Source organism: Astyanax mexicanus, chromosome 1 (assembly GCF_023375975.1).
Source record: "Astyanax mexicanus isolate ESR-SI-001 chromosome 1, AstMex3_surface, whole genome shotgun sequence".
NCBI lineage: Eukaryota > Metazoa > Chordata > Actinopteri > Characiformes > Acestrorhamphidae > Astyanax > Astyanax mexicanus.
The window spans coordinates 113,825,126-113,849,413 of record NC_064408.1 but is presented as its reverse complement, the minus strand read 5'-3'; the positions used below and the strand labels follow the sequence as shown (position 1 = coordinate 113,849,413).

General features: G+C 39.2%; 1 protein-coding gene across 6 annotated transcripts in view; it reads left to right on the top strand.

Moving 5' to 3' along the window:
• Window positions 1–24,288, top strand: part of arhgap33 (Rho GTPase activating protein 33) — a 118,714-nt gene that overhangs the window by 74,529 nt on the left and 19,897 nt on the right. For 4 of the 6 annotated variants that reach the window (XM_049467451.1, XM_049467448.1, XM_049467460.1 and 1 more), the window contains 13 exons: window positions 3,006–3,092; window positions 4,778–4,915; window positions 8,525–8,617; window positions 9,730–9,852; window positions 13,033–13,110; window positions 14,024–14,105; window positions 15,523–15,588; window positions 17,454–17,483; window positions 19,835–19,984; window positions 20,981–21,083; window positions 21,723–21,867; window positions 22,419–22,501; window positions 23,260–23,367. In XM_049467451.1, the coding sequence (XP_049323408.1) occupies window positions 3,006–3,092; window positions 4,778–4,915; window positions 8,525–8,617; window positions 9,730–9,852; window positions 13,033–13,110; window positions 14,024–14,105; window positions 15,523–15,588; window positions 17,454–17,483; window positions 19,835–19,984; window positions 20,981–21,083; window positions 21,723–21,867; window positions 22,419–22,501; window positions 23,260–23,367 (1,286 nt within the window). The remainder of the gene's footprint in view (window positions 1–3,005; window positions 3,093–4,777; window positions 4,916–8,524; window positions 8,618–9,729; window positions 9,853–13,032; window positions 13,111–14,023; window positions 14,106–15,522; window positions 15,589–17,453; window positions 17,484–19,834; window positions 19,985–20,980; window positions 21,084–21,722; window positions 21,868–22,418; window positions 22,502–23,259; window positions 23,368–24,288) is intronic. The other 2 variants (XM_022668679.2, XM_049467455.1) reach the window with 1 other exon arrangement.

Genomic DNA, 24,288 nt, shown 5'->3' with positions numbered 1-24,288 from the left:
GGGCTCTTTTAAAACACTTTTTTCACTTGATTCACTGAATCAGACATTGTCAGACATTTGCACCTCCTCCACTTCACCAATGCACATATGCTTGACTGCAGGATCGCATGAGTTCATGCTACTGTCTGTTGCACTTCAGATTAAAATGCCTGTGTTTAATCCCCTCAGTCTCAGTGCTGCCCCCCCCCCCAAACCCCCCCCCCCCCCCCCCCCCTTTAGCAGCCCCTCTTTCTTTTTCTTTACCCCACAGACTGAGGGGATGCAGGAGACTCTGGACAGAGCTGTTCTTCTCGTGTGCACTCGTGTGTGACCTTACAGTATTGCAGTATGTCATAATATATTGGATTGTTCTTGCCCAACACACAGCCCCAGTGAATCACCAGTCCACAATGCACTGCATTTATTTACCACCTGTAATTCTCTTTTATAGATTTCTATTAATAAAACTGAAATAAAAAGGCCTGTATGGGTGATTTGGAGAGCTGGATAATTAAAGAGAGGAAGCTGCTGAGGCTCATAGGGATGTGAAATTGTTTGGTGTGCGTGTTATTGTTTGTTAGGGTCTTTCCAGTTTCCTCTAAATTACTTTTGGTTTTCGGGGTGTTTTTAGCTGTAATAGTGTCTGACCTTTGGTTAGGTTACAGTAAAGTTATGTAGTTATGTATATATATTTTTTGACTGTATTTTTAGCATAATTGTTTGACTTTATTTGCTTTATTTGCATTAAATTACTGTGCAAGAGGAATATCGGGCTATTGTCTTTCTCTAAAAATAAATTCATAATAAATATCTAAATAATTGTCAGTACTTAGCTAAACCTTGTTTGACAAAAATCACAGCTTGCATCTGTCTCACTGCGTAGTTTAATGCCTCGCCCTCAAATGATTTCTATGATTTTTAGGTCCGCACACTATAAGACTTATTTTAAAAGCTTCAGTTTTGTTTTTTTTGAGAAGGTCTGTGATCATAACAATAGTTTTAGAAAAAACGTTGTCCCACAAATTGATTGAACAGTGATAAACTATATTATGGCCATTTATAAGTACATATAATTCCACTAATATTATAATTATAGCATAATATTACATTCAAGTCTTATTAAAACCAATACACTTTTACTATTCATGCATTAGAATTGAAATATACATTTTTAGAAATGTCCTGAATAACATAAATATGTACTTCTTTCAATAGTCGGCACACAGCATTAATATTGGGACAGGTCTACTTTTGAAGTATATTTTCGATCATTATCATTCCACTTTAGACCTTCATCTTTTCACAGATTTTGATATTTGCATCCAGGATTTGCTAGTATTTTGTGGAATCCATTTTTCCCATTTTGCAATGTTGTCAAGTGTCATTGTTTGTCACTGGTTGCAACACAACACCACTGTTCACCACTGTTCAATCACAGTTGGTGAGAAGTTCTTTTCATGTCATGCAGTTTTTTTTATCGAATTTATTGCGTCCTTGTTTTGACCATTTTCCTTTCACAAAAACAATGGATTAGCAGAACTGCTTTCTAAAAATAAGAGAATACTAATTAGATACATTTTCCCTGGTAGGTCTTGCACTGTGTGATGTGCTGTTCATTATATATCTTTGTCTTTCTCTGTTAAAACTTTCCTGAAGTTTCTGAATTTGAGCATTTCTGCACATTTATATTTTGTATTCCCACTTCCACTTCTACCTTCTAATAAGTGCTCTATTTATAAGCAGACCTGCATGTGTAGACTCATGACGTAAATGCAGTTGAGTGGTCCGAGTGGTCCAGCAGGCTAAACGCTGCCACTATGATCAGGAGACCGGCGATTCGAATCCTGTTTATGAAGTTTGCCATCAGCTGCCGGAGCCCTGAGAGAGCACAATTGGCCTTGCTCTTTCTGGGTGGGTAGATGGTGCTCTTTCCCCACATCACTTTAAAGGGTGATGTTGATCAGCAAGAGGCGTCTGTGAGCTGATGTATCAGAACGAGTCGCTGCGCTTTCCTCCGAGTGCTCTGTGATGCTACTTGGTGATGCTTCATCAGCAGCAGTTCAACAAGAGGCGGTGGCTGACTTCACATGTCTGAGGAGGCATGTGTAAGTCTTCACCCTCCTGGTGTTGGGGCATCACCAGTGATGGGGGGAGTCCTAATGAGTGGGTTGGGTAATTGGCCTTGTAAATTGGGGAAAAAACCTAAAAAAAAAAATAGAAATACATTTAATTTAAAATGAGTCTGTCTGATTAATATCCAGATCTGATTTGCTGCACATTTTGTGTAGAAAACACCCTTAATTAGCCTCACACTAGCAACCTTCAGGGCCTATGTCAGGAACTCCTGGTCTAGATTCTCTGTACCCTAGTTTAGACATTCAGTTTTGTGTCCAGGTAGAGCTTCTTTCTTGAAATCAAAGTTGGCAGTGTGTTTCTCGAAACTCCTGTAGGTTCTTGCCAGTCGTGGATGTTTGACTTGCCTTTCTTACCAGCATAAAAGCCGTTCTCTGAGAGTGTTTTCTTGGTTAACCACATCTCATGTTGACCTCCGCACTTCCATTGAACTGCCGTTTTTCTTAATAACAGTATGTACTGTAGAAACTGCAAGCTGAAAGCACTTGGTTGTCTTTTTATAGGCTGCCATGTGGGAATTGATTACTTTCGTTTTCAGGTCTTTAGACAGCTGCATAGAGGTACACATGATTTCTGGGCATTTGTGCAAGGTTTCTCTATTGAGTCAAAGAGTTATAAAGTTATAAAGCTTGAGAGTTGAATTGCACTCATGTTTTGTGACATTACTTTTTGTATTTAGGGTTCAAACCTGTATAACGACCACATTTTATAATTAGAATTTTAGATTTTTCCATGTTTCAGAAGAGTCCTTTCTGTGCTATGTATTAAAATTAGGAATAGCTATAGCTATAGAGGCTATATCTACTCATTGTAAATTGAGATAAATGTGTAATTTGACCAAGAGTAAAGCAAATATTAACAAACGTGTGCTTGTGTGTGTTGTTTACCCTCAGCTGCAGTTTGCTAGCGAGCAGAGCGATGCTAACTGGAGCTCAGCCAATCCCAAAGACCTGGTCTTCCTGGTGCAGGTCTCCTGCCAGGTGAGTGGACACACCCTGCCCCCGGCCAGGGATTATTTATTAATAACACACCTCAGCCTGTCCATGCTGTCGCACGCTCTCACTCACAGTTTGATCCAAGGTGAAATGTGTCACTCTGTGAGTGAACGTCCTTCAACTTCCAGTAGCAGTCCAGAGTCCACACACTTCTCACTGTATTACAGCTTTTTAGTATTCGTTAATCTTCTGATTTAAAAGCTTGATGCTAAATGATGACGATTTTACAGATACATGAAATGGAAGGGTGAGACTTGAGACTTATGTCAAAGTGTCTTAATTCTTATTATTACTATTATTTAAAAAAAAATTATATTATACATATTTGTACCCCATATATGGCTAATGTGGTCATATACCTCTAATCATGGGATCCAGTGTGCTAAAAATAGCTAAACCAACTCTGCTAGAGTGAATACTAATGAGGAATCTTTGGCTTTTGCATGACGTTTTTTTCTTCTTACTGAATGCCATTCCAACATAAAAATATATATTTATATATTTTTTATCCTTTTTTTTTTTTAGACTGGCCCGTGACTGTACTCATTTTAAGTGTGGTATAATTTGCATGATATCACAAATGTAAATTCTGTTAGATAAAATCATTTATTGTCCCAAAAAACCCTGAAAGAGAGCTGAGTAGTATTTTTATTTTCAAATAGCATTGCGGAAAAATGATTGTGATGCTCCACTGGTGCAATATGGAGGATAGCATCTCTATCATTTCTACACTGTGCCTGGCATGCTGATTACTGCTGAATTTTATTTCAAATTTTTATCCCATTTTTTACCCAAAATTCACGATCAATAATCCAAATCATTTATTAGGACTCCCCATATCACTAGTGATTCCCCAACACAAGGAGGGTGAAGACTAGCACATGCCTCCTCCGACACATGTGAACTTAGACTCCGCCTCTTATCAAACTGCTGCTGATGCAGCATTATCGAGTAGCATCACAGCGCACTCAGATCACAGATAAACATTGCCTTGTGCTGATCGACATCACCTCTTGGAGTGATGTTGGGAGAGAGCGCCATCTACCTACCCAGAGAGAGCAAGGCCAGTTGTGCTCTCTCTTTTAGGGCTCCGGTAGCGGATGGCAAGCTGCATGAACAGGATTCGAACCGGCGATCTCCTGATCATAGTGGCAGCACCTAAGTCTGCTGGACCACTTGGAGTCATTCACATACTTCTTTCACTTTCAGTGATGGCTCTGTATCACTCAGCTTGTCCGAAAATGCCTGTGCAAAGTGTGTTTGAATTAAAATTCACAACTATAGGGCAAGCCCACAGAATGCTGCTTTAAAATGAAGACTATAAATGGTCTCCCAGTGGTCTCAATATCTAACCTTTTATCATGGGATATTAATTTTAATTCATGGCAGTGCCATGGCTAGCTGTGGCCAAGAGTTCAAGAGGACAAAATTGGCCTTTGTTCTTTTTGTGATGACCCTACCTCTTCAGCAGTCACTGCACATGCTTCTGACGTATCTGTAACGTAACACAGCTGACGTAAAAGAATTGGCTTTTATTGTGAGGATGCTCTGGAGCTTCTGTGAGGGGTGGGAGCTATCTCGCTCAGTGCTGTCCCCATTTCCCACACTTTACAGTCTGCGTTTGCCTCCTGTACCCCATCTCTTTTTCTCGCTCTCTCTCTGGTATGTAGGGTAAGACATGGATGGTGCGCCGCTCGTATGAAGAGTTCCGGACACTGGATGCTCATCTGCATCAGTGCATCTACGATCGCCGCTACTCCCAGCTGCAGACCCTGCCCGCCCTCGCAGAGATCGGGGACCGAGTGGAGGTGAGTCGGGGAAGACTACTCCCCAGAATGGCCCCTTTTCTTCTGTGGCCTCCCTCTCTTCTTCTTAATGCTAGGCTATGAGGTCAGCAGACACTTATATAGGCCAGGTTATATATTATTAGCGGGCAGTATATACAGTTGTGGTCAAAAGTTTACATACACTTGTAAAAAAACATAATGTTATGGCTGTCTTGAGTTTTCAATAAGTTCTACAACTCTTATTTTTCTGTGATAGAGTGATCGGAACACATACATGTTTGTCACAAAAAACAGTCATAAAATTTGGTTCTTTCATAAATTTATTATGGGTCTGCTGAAAATGTCACCAAATCTGCTGGGTCAAAAATATACATACAGCAACATTAGTATTTGGTTACATGTCCCTTGGCCATTTTCACGGCAACTAGGCGCTTTTGGTAGCCATCCACAAGCTCCTGGCAAGCTTCAGGTCGAATGTTTGACCACTCTTCTTGACAGAATTGGTGCAGTTCAGCTAAATGTGATGGTTTTCTTGCATGAACCCGTTTCTTTAGCACTGTCCACATGTTCTCAATGGGGTTTAAGTCAGGACTTTGGGAAGGCCATTCTAAAACCTTAATTCTAGCCTGGTTTAGCCATTCCTTTACCACTTTTGATGTGTGTTTTGGGTCATTGTCTTGTTGGAACACCCAACTGCGCCCAAGACCCAACCTTCGGGCTGATGGTTTTAAGTTTTCCTGCAGAATTTGGAGGTAATCCTCCTTCTTCATTATCCCATTTACTTTCTGCAAAGAACCAGTTCCACTGGCAGCAAAACATCCCCAGAGCATAATACTACCACCACCATGCTTGACAGTAGGCATGGTGTTCCTGGGATTAAAGGCCTCACCTTTTCTCCTCCAAACATATTGCTGGGTGTTGTGGCCAAACAGCTCAATTTTTGTTTCGTCTGACCAGAGAACTTTCCTCCAGAAGGTTTTATCTTTGTCCATGTGATCAGCAGCAAACTTCAGCCGAGTCTTAAGGTGCCTTTTCTGGAGCAAGGGCTTCTTTCTTGCACGGCAGCCTCTCAGTCCATGGCGATGTAAAACACGCTTGACTGTGGAGACTGACACCTGTGTTCCATCAGCTTCCAAATCCTTGCAGACCTGCTTCTTGGTGATTCTTGGTTGACTCTTGACCATCCTGACCAATCTCCTCTCGGCAGCATGTGATAGCTTGCGTTTTCTTCCTGATCGTGGCAGTGACACAACTGTTCTATGCACTTTATACTTGCGTATAATTGTCTGCACAGTTGCTCTTGGGACCTGTAGCTGCTTTGAAATGGCTCCAAGTGACTTCCCTGACTTGTTCAAGTCAATAATTCGCTTTTTCAGATCCACACTGAGTTCCTTTGACTTTCCCATTGTAGCTTTTGTAGCTGAGTCTAATCACTGGGTCAAATGAGCCCTATTTAAATGGGCTCATGAGAAGTCAACAGCTGTAGTCAATCAGAATCACTTACAAGAAGTGAAGAGGCCATGACATGAAGCTAATTTGATTGACACAACTCGCTACATCACCAAAATTGACAAATTTTGTTGCTGTATGTATATTTTTGACCCAGCAGATTTGGTGACATTTTCAGCAGACCCATAATAAATTTATGAAAGAACCAAATTTTATGACTGTTTTTTGTGACAAACATGTATGTGTTCCGATCACTCTATCACAGAAAAATAAGAGTTGTAGAACTTATTGAAAACTCAAGACAGCCATAACATTATGTTTTTTTACAAGTGTATGTAAACTTTTGACCACAACTGTAGGTTGACGTCCTGTTATGTTCTTATGGAGGAGGAAGTGCCTCTCCTTCCAAATGTGAGAAAGTATAGGGTTGTGTGTTGGCAAGACTCTGGTGATATGATGCGTTCAACCGTATGCATCACAATACAGGGGCTGCAGAGTAATATTTATATACAGGGACAATGAAACTGAAACACCTGTCATTTTAGTGTGGGAGGTTTCATGGCTAAATTGGTGCAGCCTGGTGGCCAATCTTCATTAAGTGCACATTGCACCAGTAAGAGCAGAGTGTGAAGCTTCAATTAGCAGGGTAAGAGCACAGTTTTGCTCAAAATGTTGCAATGCACACAACATTATGGGTGACATACCAGAGTTCAAAAGAGGACAAATTGTTGGTACATGTCTTGCTGGCGCAGCTGTGACCAAGACAGCAAGTCTTTGTGATGCATCAAGAGCCATGGTATTCAGGGTAATATCCGCATACCACCAAGAAGGACCAACCACATCCAACAGGATTAACTGTGGATGCTGTAAGAGGAAGCTGTCTGAAAGGGATGTTCGGGTGGTAATCCGGATTGTATCCAAATAAACGGATTGTATCCAAAAACCTGGATTGTATCCATCGGGACAATGAATTATTGTGGTCTAAAACCAGGTGTTTCAGTTTCATTGTCCAAACCCTGTATATTACGATACTGGGACAGATTATACTATACAATTATTGTCAAAAAAAATGTTGCACCATTAACGAATCAACCAAAATGGAATGAATGGTAGTAGGTCTTCAGAGATCTTCAGTAATGAGTCCCACTCACTTTTAACCTCTGACTTGATGGAGACAACCAAGAAAACCTGTGGTCAGAGGCAAACATTTTGTTGTCACACATCCAGAAGGCCTGGTGTCATGATATGGGGTGCAATTTCTTTTAATGTCTTTTAATTTCAACTTTGGGCTGTCATAAATAAAGTGCCTGTAATAAAGTCTAATGTTAAGTTAATGAGGTCCTGCTACCAGTGGTCCTACCTTTTCTGAATGCACGCTCCAGTGTCCACTATTCAGCAAGGCAATGCTCGTCCACATACTGCTGCCGTCTTAAAGAGTTGCCTTGATGGCACAGATGCTCTTTAATGGCCAGCTGCTCTCAGATCAATATCAGATTAAAAATGTGAAAATGTGTGGGATGCTATTATGAGCTATAAACACTACACCCCTACTGCAAAATCAGCAGGAACTGCAAGAATATTAAGACTACATAGACACCATTAGAAATCATTACAACTCATGTCATGTCAAGACATGTTGTGCTACACATTACTTCTGTATTCGAAGGTCAGTAAAAAAACACTTCCTGCTGTGCGCAGCATTTTTTGCAGCCATTTCTGACTATAAGTGTACATAGTCATCGGAGTGGAATAAAGTCCAAAATCCAAAAGCAGTGTGTAAGACTGGGGGAGAAGAACATGCAAAGATGCATGAAAAAAATAAAAACCAGGGTTATTCCACTAAATATTGATTTCTGAACTCTTAAAACTTAAATAAATATAAACTTGTTTTCTTTGCATTATTTGAGATCTGAAAGCTCTGCATCATTTTTGTTATTTACTCATTTCTCAGTTGCTGCAAATAAATGCTCTAAATGACAATATTTCTATTTGGACTTTGGGAGAGTTTGTTTGTAGAATGTATACCTACCTAACTGAAGCAGTCTCTTAATTTTTTCCAGAGCTGTATTGCTGATTATAGACACCCCTAATTGGGGTTACATGTAACAAGCTGTAAAGCTCTCGCTCTCTCTCTCTCTCTCTCTCTCTCTCTCTCTTTCTTTTTCTCTCTCCCTCTCTCAGATCTTCAGTCCCATGCTCTCAGAGTATCTGAATCGTCTCTCCATGATCGTGGACAGTAAGCTGAACTGTGGGCCTGTGCTCACGTGGATGGAGGTAAGAGTAAAGCATATAGCATGTGTATACATGTAAAAAAAAGGGAATCATATTGCTTAACATGAATAGCAACTTCATTCCTTCCTTCCTTCCTTTTTTTTTGACCCCTTCCTTTTTTTCTGTAGATCTTATTTAGTGGACGTAGCAGCAGCATATTGTTTGGCATCTTATAAAGGCATGGTTTGGACAGTTAGCAAGTTAGCTAACAGCATAACGTACATATATTTAAAAGCACAATTTTCCTGGAAATTAAGTCTTTTTACAAAAAAAAAAAAGAATTACCAAAAAAGTCCATACCAAAATGTTTTGGTACTACTGAGAACCGAAAGGTTCTCAACGCTTCTCACCGATGTGTAGATGAGTGTTGAGTGTTAATGGTTGTGTGTAAATTGTAAAGCATCCTTGGGTTTCTGGAAAGACGCTATATAGGTGTAACTTTATTAATTAATTCATTCACTCTCTCACTCGCTCTGTCTCTCAACCACTTGCATTCTCTCTTTCTCACTCGTGCAGTCTTCCTCTCTTTCTCTTTCTCTCTCTCTCTCTCTTTACTCTGAGATATTGTAATACAGTAAAAAAATGCTCTAGACTAAACCACACTACACTAATATTACTGTCCCCTCACAATAATACTGGGACATTCCAGCATAAAAAAATGATGTAATAAAAAATAAATAATTAAAAATTATTCCGAATAATTATCGCTTTTTGTCATTTTTGGTTAGAATTTAGACAAATGTATCAATAAGTATTGTTTGGGTATCAGTATCGAATTCAAGGTACCATATCAGTATTGCACAGCCCTAACCGAGGTGGTGATCTTTCTTTTGAAGACTGTATCCAACCCAAATCTTGATAAGGCATTGCATATGGACTAATTCATGATATGGAGTATAGCTAGCTAATTATACAAAGTGAGGACAGTCCACTCTGTACCTCTTGTATTAGTATAAGTAGAAAGATCTCCTTCCTTCAGCTCATCAGTCTTTTGTTAGCTAGTTAAACTAATGTCATAGCCACACCTACACATCTAGAGCACTTGCTTACAGAATCTATATATATTCATAAATCAGCTTTAGGAAACCTCACCTGTCACCTGTTGTGTGTTCCAGATCGACAATCATGGGAACCGGTTTCTGCTGAAGGAAGAGGCGTCTTTAAATGTCCCTGCAATCGCGGCAGCTCACGTCATCAAGCGATACACTGCCCAAGCTAGCGATGAGATCTCCATTGAGGTAGGTCACATCAACACTGTGGTTAAACTTCTCAATATCAAGTCAAGTCAAGAGGCTTTTATTGTCATTACATCTGAGTACAGGTACACAGTGTAATGAAATTACGTTCCTCCGGAACCATGGTGCAACATGGAACAACAAGCAATAGACAACATAAAATGCAGGAGTGACGACAGTGCAACATATCTATAACACTAAATATCAATAAATACAATAAATACAAAAGACGAGACGATTTAAACGACATGACAGTGCAGTACCGATACGGTATAATAGTGTTTAGTGAGGATAAGGTGCAGAGATGTGTAACATACTGGAACATATAGAACATATATAATCACAGCAGTTACTGGGGTAGAGAGTTAATAGTTTTTTTAGAGTAGCAGCAAATATTGCTGATAGAAATAAAGATATTTTAGTCTCTGTGTGCTGAGTGTGTGTGGGTGAAGTTCAGTCTTTGTGTGTGTAAAGGGTGGGTGGGTGGGGGGTCAGTTCAGTTTTGTGTGAGTGTGTTGGGTGTGTGGTGGGTGGGGTGGGGTTCAGCTCTGTCTCTGTGTGGTGAGAAGTCTGACTGCCTGGTGGATGAAGCTGTTGCAGAGTCTAGTAGTGGAGGCTCAGATGCTCCTGTATCAATATGTGTATGGATTCACTGAATAATGGATAGATAGTGCTGAAACATCTTCAACACTCTGGTGCTCAGTACCCGCAGACCTCCACACCTGCTGTTAGATATGCAGGGGGGACCGATTCCACACTGATGGCCGTGGAGTTCAGATGACCTCATCAGCAGAGCTGATCAGTCTGCTAACTGCAGCTAATGTGATTTCTTCAGCTCAGACGTGAGCACCGTGCTGAGCGTGCTGTTGCGTTGTCCTGTGCTTTGTCCTGGCCTGATTCTACTTTCCCACAGCCTGCCTTCTTCTGCTGTGCTGTCACCCTCTCCTCTTCATCACCACCTTCCTCTTCCTCCTTCATCAGGTCTATTCCTGTCCCCCCTCCCAGCCCCTGCTCCATATAGACCGGCTCTTTCTGGGCCACAGAACAGGGTGACCTGGCACATTTAAAGCTCTCTCGCTCTCTCTCTCTTTCTCACACTCTTTCGCTTCTCTCTCATTCACTCTCACTCTTTCTGTTTCTTTCTCTCTTTCTCAGACTTTCTCACTTTCTCTCTCTCTCTCTCTTTAACTCTCACTCTGTCTCTCTTACCCTTTCCATCTTTCACAGTCTCGCTCTTTCTTACTCTCACACTGTCTCTCTGTATTCTTTCCCTCATACTCTCTCTCTCTCTCTTTTACTCTTGCTCTCTTTCTATCACTTTTACTCTCACACTGTCTCTCTGTATTCTTTCCCTCATACTCTCTCTCACTCTCTTTCTATCACTTTTACTCTCACTCACACTGTCTCGTTCTCTTTTAATGTCTCTCATTCACACTCGCTCTTATGCTCTCTCATTCTCTCTCTCTCTCTCTCTCTCTCTCTCTCTCACTCATTCTCTCTCTCTCTCTCTCACACTCTCCCTTTCTTTTTTACACACTCTCTCTCTCTCTCTGTCTCTCTCTTATTCACTCTCACTCTCTTTCTGTCTCTTTTACTCTCACTGTCACACTGTCTCTTTCTGTCTTTCCCTAATACTCTTTCTCTCTCTTTCTCTCTATCCCTCTCTCTCTCTCTCACTGTCTTTTTCTCTCTCATTGACTTACTCTTTTTGTCTCTCATACTCTCTCACACTCTCCCTCTCTATCTCACTCTTCCTCTCATTCTCACATTCTCTCTTTCTCTCTTATTCACTCGCTTTCTTTGTCTCTCTTACTCTCACACTGTCTTGCTCTTGCTCTTGCCCTCACATTGTCTCTTTCTATGTCTTTCTCTCATACTCATGAGAGTATCTCTCCCTTTCTCTTTCTTTCACTTACTTGTTTAGCCTCTCATATGCTCTCACATACTCTCCCTCTCTTTCTCACACTCTCTCTTATTAATACTCACTCTCTTTCTGTCTCTCACACTGTCTATCTTTGTCTTTCCCTCAAACTTCTCTCGCTCTCACACCTTCTTTCTATTACTCTTACTTTTACACTTTTATCTCGTTCTCTCTTGCTTTCTCTCTCATTCACTTCCTCTTTCTGTCTCTCATACTCTCACACTGTCTTTCTCTTTCTCTCACCCTCATACACTCTCTCTCTGTCTCTCTTAAACACACACACATACACTCTCACTCTTTTTCAATCACTCTTACTCTTACACATCTTGTTCTATTTCTCATTTCTGACACTCTTTGACTCTCACATGCTCGCTCACTCTTAACATGTCGTCTTACATTCACTCTCTCACTCTTACACTCTTACACACAATTGTAATTGAGATTTCAGGATAAACACAGTATAACAGCAAACAGCGTTACCTGTGTGCAGCAACAGGGTGAGCTCTTCACGACTGTGCTTATGTGAGGCTGGAGGCGGAGCGAGGTAGAGTGAGATAGAGTTCCACTGTCAACTACTTCTTAGCAAGGTGAACCGGAGCTTAAACCTTAAATCATTAATTACACATCACAATTTTGGTCAATATAATTTCTAATGTCTTCTAATTATTCTTATTCCCACACCCTCACAAACCTTATTTCTCTCGCTCTTTTTCTTTTTTATTGTTTATTGTCTTTTCTTTTATTAATGTGTTCTCATGCACTTTCCTCACTTTATTTACTGTGTCCATGATCTCTTTTTTGGTCTGTTTCCTTCTTTTTTTTATTTAATTGCCCTCGCTCGCCTCTCTCTCCTCTGTTTTTTCTCTTGGTTGCGGTCCCTCTGCACTCTCTCTGATGAGAAACAGGCACTGCTCTGTTCCTCACTTCCCACTTCCCTTATGTGTGTCAGAAGTTGCTGGTGACGAGAACCGAACTCATGGTGGGCAAGACCGGGCCTGTAGAGAAGTGTGGCTTGGCTCAGGCAGCGGCTGTTTTGGCTGCGTGTTGTCCAACGTGTCATGTTTTGTCTCCCGCAGCCGAGTGTGTTGACCTTGTGGAGCTTGTTGATTAAAAGAAGACACACACACACACACACAAAAACTTGTACAAAGATAACAACACTGTTTTTTTTGTGATTTCTCAGCTTGATTATGATGGTGTTTACAGACTGTTCTTTAACATACATACGTTCTATAATTGAGAACTAATCTCTGTTTTTGAAGGTCGGGGATATTTTGTCTGTGATTGATATGCCACCCAAAGAGGAGACCACCTGGTGGAGAGGGAAACATGGCTTCCAGGTATTTAACTGTAGCATGCTAACCTTTATGTTTAGGGTTAACACTTACTAGACCATTATACACAACACCAACCATCTCAAAGGAAGACATTAAAGGAAAACGTAGGTGTGAAATGGACTTTTGGTGTAGTAAAATGTGATAAAGTGCTAACCTTTGTTGAATAGCCCACCTCCGTTCTCCTGCAGCTTTCTGAGATCCAGGAATTTTGTTCAGTTTTTCCAAACAGGCTTTAGAATGGATGATATGGGGCATATTTTTCCCCTGCAGATAAATCACTTTTTACACCGTTATCCAGACTCAAAGTAGCTCCACACCTCATTGGCAGAATCTGGAGAGCCCTGACATTTAAATTGAGGTGTTAAATAACTATAAAAACTATACAAGCCGCAGCAAAATCTATATCTCCGGGCACCGGCATCTTAAAGTAAAGTCATAATCAGTTTGTTTTAAATGTCAGGGCTCTTCGGAGTCTACCAATGAGGTGTGGAGCTACTTTGAGCCTAAATAACAGTGGAAAAAGTGATTTATATTTAAAAGCGAGTTAAAACCTATTTTAAAAGCCTGTTAAAACAAACTGCACAAAGTTACTGGATCTCAGAAAGCTGTAGGAAAGCGGAGGTGGGCTATTCAACAAGGGTTAGTCCTCTTTATCATGTTTTTTACTACACCCAAAGTCCATTTCACACCAGAGATCTCCTTTAACACACATTAATAAGAAAAGCTAGATAAAAAGTAGTAGCAATGCTAACTGACCAGTCTGGTTCATCAAAACTAGAGCCACACAATATGAGCAGAATGCCATAGTATAGTAATCTACAATCTACATTGTGACTATGAATAGCTTAGTGTAACTGTTTAGTGTTTCCTTCATCAAAATCAGACCTAAGCTTGCCCATTCCCTTTTCGCTTCCAGGTCGGCTTCTTTCCCAGTGAATGTGTGAAGTTGATCAATGAGAAGGTGCCTCCATCTGTTAGTGCTCCTGCTGCTAAGCTAGGTACTGAACTTCATTCTCTTTTCTATGAGTACAGATAGAGATGTCCTCTCAGTCTAATATCTGCAAAAATGGGGGATCAGAAAGAGGAAAAGTAAAAGTCATGTTAGAATTAGAACTGTAATATTTTGCACTATAAGGTGCACCTAAAATCATTTGTTTTTCTCAAGTGTATGAATTTTACCAGTCAGGAATTAAGGAGTAGTAAAGCCACTTTGCTATTAGCTTTAATATTAGCCGTTCAGAGGTGAGTATTATCGGACTCTAGCCTGCTGCTTACCCCAGCTAGCACTGCTGGAGCAAAATTAGCATTAGCCTCAAGCCGCTAGCCTTTTGGCCATTCAGAGGTGAGTATTATCGTTCTCTAGCCTGCTGCTTACCTTGGCTGGCACTGCTGGAGCAGCTTAGCATTAGCCACCAGAGATCAAAGGTTTTGTCTACTGACTAACCTGAACGATTACTGTGTTAAAACAAGCTATGTGGAATGAACCGATAGCTAATATCACCCTATCTTACCGGAACTCAGTGTAGTGATGTTGGGTGGCTAGCGGTTAGCCGCTTATGCTAATGCCGCTGCCGCTGCACCTAGCCTTAGTGGAGGTCTGGGAATCTAAGCTTACTGTTAATAAAACAAAGTGATTTACCCACCCAAATAAACAGTTTTCAGGAAAGAAATCTGTGTAGATTAACATCCAATACTTGTTTGACTTTGAAGGAAATTGTTTATTTTTAGAAACTCAGTTTTGTGCTTCACTCAGTGGCAAGACCTGCTGAATCAGAAGGGAAACATGGCGACTCTCCTGTTCCTTACTAGTGTCGCTTAATGCAAGTTATAATCCGGTGCAATTTATGTATGAAGTAGACCCGAAAATAGACGTTCATTGATGGTGTGCCTTATAATTTGAGTTCTCTGGTAAGCCAGGGCGATATTAGCAATCAGTTTGTCTCGCGTAGTTTGTTTTAACACCGTAAACACGCAGACCACAGTCCAGTATAGTCGCCTCTGAAAGGCGAAAGAGCTAGCGCGGTTAGCGAGTAATGCTAATGCTGCTTCAGCAGTGCTAGCCGTAGTTAGCAGCAGGCTACAGGCCGATAGTACTAATCTCTGAATGGCGAAAGAGCTACCGCAGTTAGCAGGTAATGCTAATGCTGCTACATCCTTGGTTATGTAGAACTAAACTGAAACTCCTGTTTAACGCTGTACTTCAGTGGCGTGGCTTTACTGCTCCTTAATACCTGACTGGCAAAATTCATACATAAGACGCACTAGATTATAAGGCGCACTGATGATTTTGGGGAAAATTAAAGCATTTTAAGTGCTCCTTATAGTGCAAAAAAATACGGTACCTCTTATTTTTAGTCTGTCCATTGTGTCTGTCCATTTAGTCTGTTAACTGTTTTCCATTTTTTATTATTATAGAGGGAGATGCAGTCAGCTCCAAGCCTGGCGTCGCCTCTGCGCCCGGACCACCTTCTCCCACCTCAGGTAAGGCTACGAAAACAGTACCAATCATTTGCTTATAATAACTTGTCTCTTTTTTCATAATAAGCTTGTATAATATGCCTGCTGCTGCTGCTGTTGCTTGCGCGATTGTGACAATACTGCTGATTCTAGGGTTTTTAGAGGCATTGAGATGATTATCCCAGACTGTTTGTTCCTTAATGAGGCTGCCAGCTGTGCTGTGTCAAATATTCACGTCTGAGTGCGTCTCTAAAGGCACAGTACCCTTGAGATAATAGATGCACCAATTTATTCTGGTATTTGGAATTGATCGGTTATTAGACCACCTCAGCTTTCTAAAACGCTCCCTAAAGAGGTCTGCACTGCATCGATGGATGCTTATGATTTGTTTTATAAGGCTTTGTTCTGACAGACATCTCAAATCTGATTCAATCCTGTACTGAAGAGCAGAATATTTAGTGCATGAATATAAACTGCAAGCATGAATACCCTTAAATCTTCAGTGTAAATAGTAAAAAAAAATAAATAAAATAAAATGTGTTTGAAAAGAATACTGCAATTATCAGTATATTGATTTTTTTTTTTAATCACGCTATTTATTTGTAACAATATATTGTGTACAATATGATTTGGTATGCCCCTACTTTGAAGAGGTGGTGCACTATTCTACTGTGCATCAACTCATGCACAAATTTGTCCTTCACTATTTTTTGTAACACAAATTATTTTATAATCCAAATCAAGCTGGATAGTTTTAAAGTATCTAAGTAGCATTATTTTTTAATAATAAACTTAAAATGCTTGTTGGGGTATATAACTTATGCTCGGCACTGCACTAGATTATGTTGTGAAGTCATCCCTCCCATATTGTCCATGCATCTGTGTGTAATGTTGTAAATATGGACGTTTTTTAAACTTTTGTATAAAATAGTTTTTGTAGGTTTGCACTCAAAGACATGAACAGTCTATACTTTTAAGGATAGGTTCATTTTAACAGTGCTGTACTTTGCCAACAAGGGTTTAGCAAACAAGTATTAAGTCTTGTTGGCCAGAGGGATCAAATACCTTACAAATAAATGTATAAAATGTATACAATGTGATTTTCTGGATAGAATTTTTGATATTCTATCTCTTATTGTTAAAATTAACCTACCCTTAATATTTATTTCCTTCACTGTATATATATATATATATATATATATATATATATATATATATATATATATATATATATATATATATAGCCCAGCCCTAGTCATCAATGACACAGGTAACATTTGTACCAATACAGGAAGGTAAAGGGTGTGCATTCAATATTTTAATTAAATAATTAAAAGTACGCTGCCACCGTGATTTCCGGTTTGAATCCTGGATCATGTAGCTTCACCATCAGCAGCTGGAGTCCGAGAGAACACAATTGGCTATGCTCTCTGTGGGTGGTTAAATGAGTCTCTCCCCACTCCAGCACACCAAGTGTGATGTTGGCGTCTATTGGCTGATATATCAGAACTTTCCTCAGAGTGCACTGGCTACCCAATGATGCTGCATCAGCGACAGCTGGAAAATAGGAGGTGGCATTACTAGTGAAAAGAGTTTAGGAAGGATATTAGCCAAAAGATGGAGAAAATTGTATAAATAATTAGAATTTTTTTTTTAATTTTGTGTAATCATTCTTTTTACTAGTTATAGTGCCTGAGTAGTTGTGCAGATCAACATATAAGCTCATAAATTAGCTCTTTATTTAGAAAACAGATTCTGAATAAAGAATCAAAACAGATTTGCTCTGCAGTCTGAACAAAGCCTAAGAATCCCAGTATATTCTTCATCCCCTTGAGCTCTATGCTGTATCTCTCTTTTTCTATCTCTCTCTGTTTCTCTTTTCCTCTCAGTTCTTCAGCCTTGGTTCCTAAGACTCACTGGTAACCCCTCCGATGTTAAAATTAACTCGTGTTTGCTCTAATTTGTCCAAAACAAGCCCCACCCCTACGTGTCCTAACATTCCCTCGGGGTTTGTAAACCCAGTATCAGTGTATAACTGCGTAACCAGGATCAGAGCCATTTATACAGCGAGCCGATCTGGTAGAGAGCAGGAGTGGGTGGTGTGGAGAGCTTGGCGAATGGAGGTGGAGGAGTGGGCAGCTACCGCACAGAATAAATCATTTGGAAATGTTGTGATTATCTCTCTCCTCGCTCTGCAAAGCTCAGGCATCTCCTCGCTGTATAAATGAGAAGCTGTTGTTCGTCTCTGGGCTGAGATGATCGATTCATTTCTGCTGCTGTTTTTAAGGTTCTGTTAAGATTCGCCTCCACCCTAATCCTAATCTTTCTAACACATTCCACTGACCTGCTACTTAGGTATCACACTCACTTACAGAAATCACTCAACCAAAAAATAATAAGGTTGTTGTTACACAGATGGTATGCCCATGTAGGTCTGGGATGGGTAAAACAACCAGGAACCAGAAAGTTTTGTCCATGGGTTCCATGTTGGCTCCATATGGATGTCAGTGATTGGTTCCTACTGGGTTGTATACTGGACATGGGGCTTAGATGAACATGGGATCCATGTGTAATTTTAAGATGGGCTATAATAATGGTTACAACATATATATATATATATATATATATATATATATATATATATATATGTGTATATATATATGTATATCATCCCATCATATATAACGTCACCACCTGGAATCCACCACTTCCACCCATGTGAGCCCTACATGAGACTGTTGGCTGGTAACAACTGAAGGCTAAAAGACGCCTAGTTGGCCCGGTATAAATGAGAGACTGTGTTACCAGCAGCTTTTATACTATCAACATTTTTGAATTAAGTATTTATTTAGTCGCTAACTTTTAATGTATTACCTACAATGACTCAGTTGTGGAATTGCTTAGTAAGACTAAGACTAAGATCTAATTTGTCCACACACCTTTGTTTACCTTCTCGAGTTGTAATTAACCATTTTGACAGCATTTTGGATGTTTATTGGGTACAATTTGCATTTTTACAAGTTAATTTGCATTGTAAATTAGCTAGCATTTTACTCATTCAGACATGACATTCGTGGACCAGCAGATGACATGTCTCTCCAAACCATCACTGATTGGTGGACACTTCACACTAGACCTCGAGCAGTTCGGACTGTGTGTCTCTCCACTCTTCCTCCAGACTCTGATCCCTTGATTTACAAATGAAATGTAAAATTCACTGATGATCAGTGATTGTTTGGAGAGACATGTCATCTGCTGGTGTTGATCCACTGTGTTTTATTATCAAGTCTAAAGTCAGTGCAGTTTTCCCGCAAAATCTTACAGCACTTCATTCTTCCCTCTGCTGACAACGTTTATAGAGATGCAGATTTCATTTTCCAGCAGGACTTGGCACACTGCCCACACTGCCAAAAGAACCTATTGGTCTTCTATAATGTATTTTAACTTTCTGAGACACTGATTTTTTGGGGGTTTTCATTGGCTGTAAACGAAAATCATCAATAATAAAATAAATAAACACTTAAAATGGATCACTCTGTTTTTAATACATCTATATAATATGAGTTTCACATTTTGAACTGAATATTTTTTTAACTTTTCAATTACATTCTGATTTTTTTTTTTGAGATGGACTAGTATATTTTGGCTATGTATCTACTTAATATATCAATTCAAATTCAAATTTGTTCATTGTGCAAGTTAAATTTATTTAAATAAAAAAAACATTTAAATGCTATTTATTTACCTTAATTCACACAGTTCATATATGGAAACTAAGCTAGACTTAGATAATTGTTAAATCGGGTGTGTTTAAAGCAGGAAAAAACATGCTCTTGGCAACCACTCTTCTGAAGATTGACAATAGTCATTTTAAAATTAATGATATTTTGTACCTTTCACTTAAAATCACACAAATATCATAAGTGACTGAACAGTCGGATATGTAATGTAAGTAATCATGTAAAATATGGGCCCTGTAACAGAAGCATCCTTTAATACCGTTACTAATAAACACAACATGGGCGTAGTTAACCCTGTCTGCCTGTGTTACTGTCACTACTGCTACATGTTTAGTATGTAATGAATTTTATGTTGACTTTTTGTCACATGGGCACTGCTTGGATACAGTGTCCGTGTTTATATGTCAGTTCTGTTGGTATTTTTAGTGGCTGAGTTTTCTCACCTCCGGTTGGGTCATTGCATCCTGGAGCTTTTTTTTTTTTTTTTTGCATATTACTCACGTTAGCTCTCTTGCGCCCCCCTGTGTCAGTATCCAAGAAGCACGGCAAGCTGATGGGCTTCCTGCGCACCTTCATGAAGTCCAGACCCAGCAAGCAGAAACTGAAGCAGAGGGGCATCCTGAAGGAGCGGGTCTTCGGCTGTGACCTGGGGGAACATCTCCTCAACTCCGGCCAAGACGGTAATGAGACTCGAGCATTGGGTTTTAATTGATCTGACAATATCTGATCCACACATTTGATGAAACATGTTTAAATAAAAGACATGTTCATCACACTGTTAGATCAGGTGAAGACTTGTGTTGCGATAAAAAGTGAATAAGAGAATTTCCACCAAAATTACAAAAGTTCCCTACATTTAAATAATTATTATTCACAAGAATTGTGATATTTAAACACCATTCTTTTAAAGTAGTCAGAGTGATATCTGAGACTTAACCCTTTTTAATCTATAAATGATGGAGTGGTCTATGAATGGTGTAAAAAGGCACAATAATGTCATTACCTTATAATGTAATTATTATACTGTATTATAATGTGTATTCATGGAAATGTGTATGACATAACAATATTATGTAAATGAATCTAGTGTCTTAATATTTTGGCAATTCAACTCAAAAATCTTATTTAATAATATCATGTTTTACCAACAAATCTGCAGAATCTTGTACAGCTCTGGAAAAAAATAAGAGTTGTCATTTAGAGCATTTATTAGCAGAAAATGAGAAATGGCTGAAATAACAAAAAAAGATGCAGAGATTTCAGACCTCAAATAATGCAAAGAAAACAAGTTCATATTCATATTTAGGTTTTAAGAGTTCAGAAATCAATATTTGGTTGAATAACCCTGTTGTTAATCACAGTTTTCATGCATCTTGGCATGTTCTCCTCCACCAGTCTTACACACTGCTTTTGGATAACTTCATGCCACTCCTGGTGCAGAAATTCAATCAGTTCAGTTTGGTTTGATGGCTTGTGATCATCCATCTTCCTCTTGAATATATTCCAGAGGTTTTCAATTTGATAATCAAATAAGCTCCTCATTTTTGTCTCTTATTCTTTCCATAGCTGTATTTTATTTCAAACAGGCTTTAATTTTTAACAATGTTTTTTTAAAATCTGTTTAGTAAATGTGATTTTAATCACTTTAATCTTGTGTGTTTGTGCTGTTGGTTTAGTTCCCCAGGTCTTAACGAGCTGCTCTGAATTCATTGAGAAGCACGGTGTTGTTGACGGCATCTACAGACACTCTGGAATTTCCTCCAACATCCAGAAGCTCAGGTTAGTGTTATGGCTTTATTGACAAGGTCAATAGTATTATAAAGGTTGGGCAGTGTAGTTTTAAGAGTTTTTTTCCAGTTAATTTAATTCTGGTCTTTTCATTTGTGTAGTCATTGCAGCTAGGCATGCACCTAAATTAGCATTTTTGGCTGAAAGAACACAAAAAAAATGCATAAGTTGTTTGCATATTGGTTAAATTTGCCATTTTTTCATCATTGCTGCACAGAGGTAGTGATTTGATTGCATACATGTTTTTTTTTTTTTGCAATTTTCTTTTTTTTTGCAATTTTCAGCCAACTAATTTGGGTTGCTGAAATATCATTTGCATTCCCAATTGCAACTCAAACACAACAACAACAAAAAAAAAACTAAAAAAAGAAGCTGTTGCATTTCTATACAATTAACTATTTTGCACCTAAATACTCTAAATGCCCTTTTACTTTCCAGCAATTGAATTATGCAGACACTTTTCTCATTTATAATTACATTTATTATGTGAAATTCACCTAATAAAATCCCCCCAAAGATGTATATGTCCTCTAGTTCTTTGCAAGACACAAACACCCTCCACTAGTGAATGTCTCAGAGTGAATTTCAGTGAATTGTTTCTCATGTCTCTCTGCTCTGCACCTCCTGTAGGCACGAGTTTGACAGCGAGAACGTCCCGGACCTGACGAAAGACGTGTACATGCAGGACATTCACTGTGTGGGCTCTCTCTGCAAGCTGTACTTCAGAGAGCTGCCCAATCCGCTCCTCACGTACCAGCTGTACGACAAGTTCGCCGTGAGTGCTCAAACACACCTTCACCCACTAATCAGAGTTAGCCCTGTTTAATGTGGAAAACTGTTATTAAAAACTGATTTGAAAGGGGCCTAGTGGTCCAGCAGGCTAAGTGCTGCCACAATGATCAGGAGATTGCCGGTTCGAATCCTGTTCATGTAGCTTGCCATCAGCTACCAGAGCCCTTAAAAAGAGCACAATTGGCCTTGCTCTCTCTCTGGGTGGGTAGATGGCGCTCTCTTTTTTCCCCTTATCACTCCAAAGGGTGATGTTGATCAGCACAAGGCATCTGTGAGCTGATGTATCAGTTGCTGCGCTTTCCTCAGAGCGCGCTGTGATGCTACTCGGAAATGCTGCATCAGCTTCACATATATCAGAGGAGGCATGTGCCATCTTCACTCTCCTAGTGTTGAAGCATCGCTAATGATGGGGAAGACCTAATGAATGTGTTGGGTAATTGGCTTCAGAGTAAAATCCAAAAGTAAAATCTCTCTCTCTCTCTCTCTCTCTCTCTCTCTCTGTTTGTGTCTCTGTCTGTCTCTCTGTATATCCAGGATTGTATGGGAGAAATGACTGAGGACGAACGTATGGTAAAAGTGCATGATGTTATCCAGCAGCTACCCCCTCCTCACTACAGGTAAACTCTAAATACATGGCTGTTCATTAGTACAGGTGGAATTCTACCAGTTTTTCATCTTTTTTTGTGAAATTTGACTAAATTGTCTGCATTAATAAAAATAAGATGTCCAAAGAATGTATTTTTAATAATAATAATAATAATAATAATAATAATAGTAATAATACTAATACTAGTCGCATACTTTATAGAGAGCATTTTTATGCTGGTAGAATCACAAAGAGCTTTACACACAAATGAGTAACAATAATAAACGATAAATAAACATATAGATGGAAGTTAAAAGTATTTATTATAATTAACTAAAGTGTAAAATAATCTGAGGTAAAAACATACATACATTTAAAAAAGGTGCACTTAGGTTCTTAGTTATGTTATTATCTAAATAACAGAATGAGGCCTTTCCATTTGTGAAATTTACTCCAGGGATCTACAACATATAAATGTATACAAATATGTAAGATTACATTTTAATAAACCGACATACATTATTTGAGTTTTGTAGGTGCTGTGCTATTTAGAGCTTAAAAAAAGTAAAGTATATAATAAAAGATGCATTATATCACTGCTGTTCTTGTAGATTGTCTTTACAAGTTAAATTATATATAAATTATTATTTAAATATTTTTATATTTAATTATTATTAATTATTAGAAACCTACTGTCTGAAACCAAAAATCCTGTTGTTTCCAGCGAAATTGGCAAAAGTTAAAACATGCACAATGATCTAACCTAAACCCTAACCTGATGTCTCTCAGGACCCTGGAGTACCTCATAAGACACCTGGCGCACCTGGCCACCATGAGCGGACAGACCAACATGCATGTGAAGAACCTGGCCATCGTCTGGGCGCCAAACCTGCTCAGGTGATTATCATTCTGCTCCTACTTACATCTCTAAAGGACAGTTTTCCTTTACGTTTGTAGACATTTTGTAGACATTCAATATTCTGTTCCCATACTCTGGGTTGTCAGGTATAGAACACAATAGCAGGTAAGCATAGTGTGCTGCATCTTAAGCATCATTCTAAACAGAGGGAGACAGATTAGATCCCAGAAGGACTACAAGACAGATGCTGAGCTGCTCATTTACTCATGAACAGGTTAGCACTGAGCTTCGGCTAAGGTTAGCTAACTTTTACTAGGTCATTTATCAAAAGCACTAGTTTGTAGGAATGGGATTTTTAGGCTATTTTAACATTCAAGTCTTGCAGCATTCATACTCTGTATGGTTGGGGTTAAGGCTAGTCCTAGGACTAGGCTTAATACCTGTCTGGGAACTGGGAACCACCCAATAGTGATTCACAACAGGTTTGGATAGAAAGATGTTAAATGGTTAATACATTTGATTTAAGACAGTATAGATTATGACATGTCTTAGAATATTAAATTGCAATATCAGTGTTTTATTTTCATAATTGAAAATGATTGGGTGTAGTCAGTAGGTTTAGGCCTGCTGTGTTATATATTGTGTTTATATTCCGCACGGCCTTTAGCGTGATGAATGAATCTAAGCATAGCAAGTAGCCACTTGTTTCATTTCACTTGACAGCTCATCTTTTTAACGGCTTCAGAGAGTTGAGTAATTTCCTGGAGAGCATAATCACTTCATCATCCGCATTCTATTTATTGTTTGTTGAAGTGTTTTTTGCAGCGTTTGCAGTTTGTGGTTGGAGGCATTAAATGCTCCGTGCTCTCCTGGGTGTACATTTGTGCTCAGTGCAGGGAAGGGCTTTGCTCTGAAGGGCTTTGAGCAACATTTGTTTAATCAGGGAAGGTTCTGTAATG